This window comes from Gavialis gangeticus, unplaced genomic scaffold (genome assembly GCF_001723915.1).
Source record: "Gavialis gangeticus isolate Ggan-Ray unplaced genomic scaffold, GavGan_comp1, whole genome shotgun sequence".
NCBI classification, from domain to species: Eukaryota; Metazoa; Chordata; order Crocodylia; family Gavialidae; genus Gavialis; species Gavialis gangeticus.
This window is the reverse complement of record NW_017728995.1, coordinates 27,304,706-27,307,005: the sequence shown is the minus strand read 5'-3', so window position 1 is coordinate 27,307,005 and position 2,300 is coordinate 27,304,706. Positions and strand designations below refer to the sequence as shown.

Genomic DNA, 2,300 nt, shown 5'->3' with positions numbered 1-2,300 from the left:
TGTCCATTGTGTGAAGCATCCTCTCCACCGAGCACAGGCAAGTGCAGACAGAAGCACTGAGTAGCAAGGTGCAAGCCCGTGGTCCATGTCAAGCCTGATGGGAGTAAAGTCCACACGCACAAACCCAGGGTTAATGCCCTTTAATTTTCAGAGCTGCTAGTCCCTGCTGTGCTAGGTTGCCCTCCAGGTTGATTAAGGATACTTTTAAAGTGTGTCTATCCAGTGCTGAAGGGCGTTGTTGGGTATGGCCATGAACTTGACCCAAATGGCCACACCTGAGCCAGCTGATTGCATCTTCTTGGGGCCAAGGAGTAGGACTGAGCGTGTTATGCAGCACGGCCATCGTGTGCAGTGTCTGCTAGTTGTTCCCTTGGCTTGGGCCACCCCCAAATGCTCTACCTGTGCTCTGCATGTGGGCTGGGGAGTGGACCCAGACCCTTTTACCAGGTCCCCTTAGTGTGCTGACCTGAAATAAGGAATTTAGCCCTAAAGAAACAACTCAGAAATGCCCATTGGGCTAGAGTCCCAATGCTCACATTCTCATCTGCCTCGGCCATTGCATAGAGTTGGCAAATGATAAAGCCACAGCCTTCAAAGAGAGGCATTGGCTAGATGCAGGCCCCCGGTGGCAATGTTAAACTGGTGAGATTGCAGCTCATGGGGTGAAGATGGAGAGGGTGAGGGGGGATGAAACTTTCTTCTCGGATCATTGCCCCTTATTTGCATTTTCACTTTCTTTTCCACCATCAACAGTTTCTCTATGGGCACTTAAAGGTGCAAAGAGGTGATTGGCCCCACCCCCTGCTGTCCATGTGACTTGGTGGTAACTGCACAGGGTGAAACTTCTTGGTTTGTGTGCAGACCTTTTTTCCCTCTCCTTGCAGCTCTGCAGAGAACAGTGACACTATCTTTGCTGCCTCAGCCATGGACATGCGTATTTTCAAGGTGGTGCAGCTAACCTTGGCCTGGGGTGAGTCGTACCTTCTACAATCCTATTGTACGGTGGAACGTACCTGCAGGTCACTGCAAGCTTGTGCATTGGGAAGGATGTGTGGCTTGGTACATGGAAAGCAATTCTGCTGCTAGAAAGAGCTCTGTTAGTATATTCTCATTGCTAAGAAATATGCTAGGAAATGAGTGTATTTTAATGACTGCGGGTGTTGCATCGTTCTGAGTTTTCACTCTATATTTTTTCCCTCGTACCTCATCTTGAAAGTAAAAGAGTCCTCAAGCAAATCAACATAGCTCACAAGAAATGTTGAGACCGATTAAAAAATGATAATAAACCAGCAGAGTGAAGTGCCTGAAGTGAATAGAAAGTCATTTATCTACACACTGCTAAGGCAGAACGATATTAAGATTTTCATAATGAACTGGGGAGTTGGAGAAAAGGGAGGGTGCAGTATTATTGAGAGCACATGGGTTGCAGCTAAGAAAGTCCACACAGACATCCAAAAGGTAGATCTTCCACTAGTGTGAATCAGCATCACTTCAGGGGAGTCAGTGGAAGTACCTCGCTCTAGGATCTGCCTCAAAACGTGGAGGCATCCCATAATAGCCACACGAATAGAAAATGTTATCCATTGAGGAAATGTGGGAAGCTGTTTAATAAGTGTCTAATGGCAAAAGCTCTGAATCTGCTGGCATGACAGTCGTTCTGTGCAGAGTTTTAGCATTTAATATGTAGGAGCCATGTATGTATTCAGTCAACCTCCCTCTTCCTCCTGACAGTATTGGAACAGCATTACATACAGATCTACACTGAGCAGGAGAAAGGTGGGACTAGATTTACAAATGGCACCCCGAGTATTATGCATAAAGGCAAATTTGGTGTCTTGGTGTGTATCTGCAGTCAACTGAAGTCCCCCAGAGTAGCTCTGAATTGATGCTGTCATAACATTTGACTAGAAGTAGATGGGGGAAGTTTAAATGAACTGTGGCCAGTCATGGTGGTTTTTATCAGAGCGGTCGGTTATTTCCTTTAAAAAGTCAGTCTGAATCTTTCGGGAGCATGCACAGAAAAATGTCCAAATTAATGTGGAAAGCAAGGTGGGGCTCAGTGCTCTCTCTTACTGGATCGACTAGATAGGAGAGATGTTAGACAGGTCTGAGAAACAAGCCTAAGGTAAATTCATAGTTTCATAGTTTCTAGGGTCAGAAGGGACCTGAGCAGATCATCGAGTCCGACCCCCTGCCATGGCAGGAAAGAGCACTGGGGTCAAACGACCCTGGCGAGGTGTTCACCTATGCCTTATGTTTAGTGTGTGTGTGTGTGTGTGTGTGTGTGTGTGTGTGTGTGT

General features: G+C 46.6%; 1 protein-coding gene across 2 annotated transcripts in view; it reads left to right on the top strand.

The window, feature by feature from the left end:
• The first annotated feature begins 234 nt into the window (after window positions 1–234).
• LAMP3 (lysosomal associated membrane protein 3) overlaps window positions 235–2,300 on the top strand; it is a 53,505-nt gene continuing 51,439 nt past the window's right edge. The window contains exon 1 of one of the 2 annotated variants that reach the window (XM_019503366.1): window positions 235–970. In XM_019503366.1, the coding sequence (XP_019358911.1) occupies window positions 925–970 (46 nt within the window). In that variant the 5' untranslated portion in view covers window positions 235–924. The remainder of the gene's footprint in view (window positions 971–2,300) is intronic. The other variant, XM_019503365.1, reaches the window with a different exon arrangement.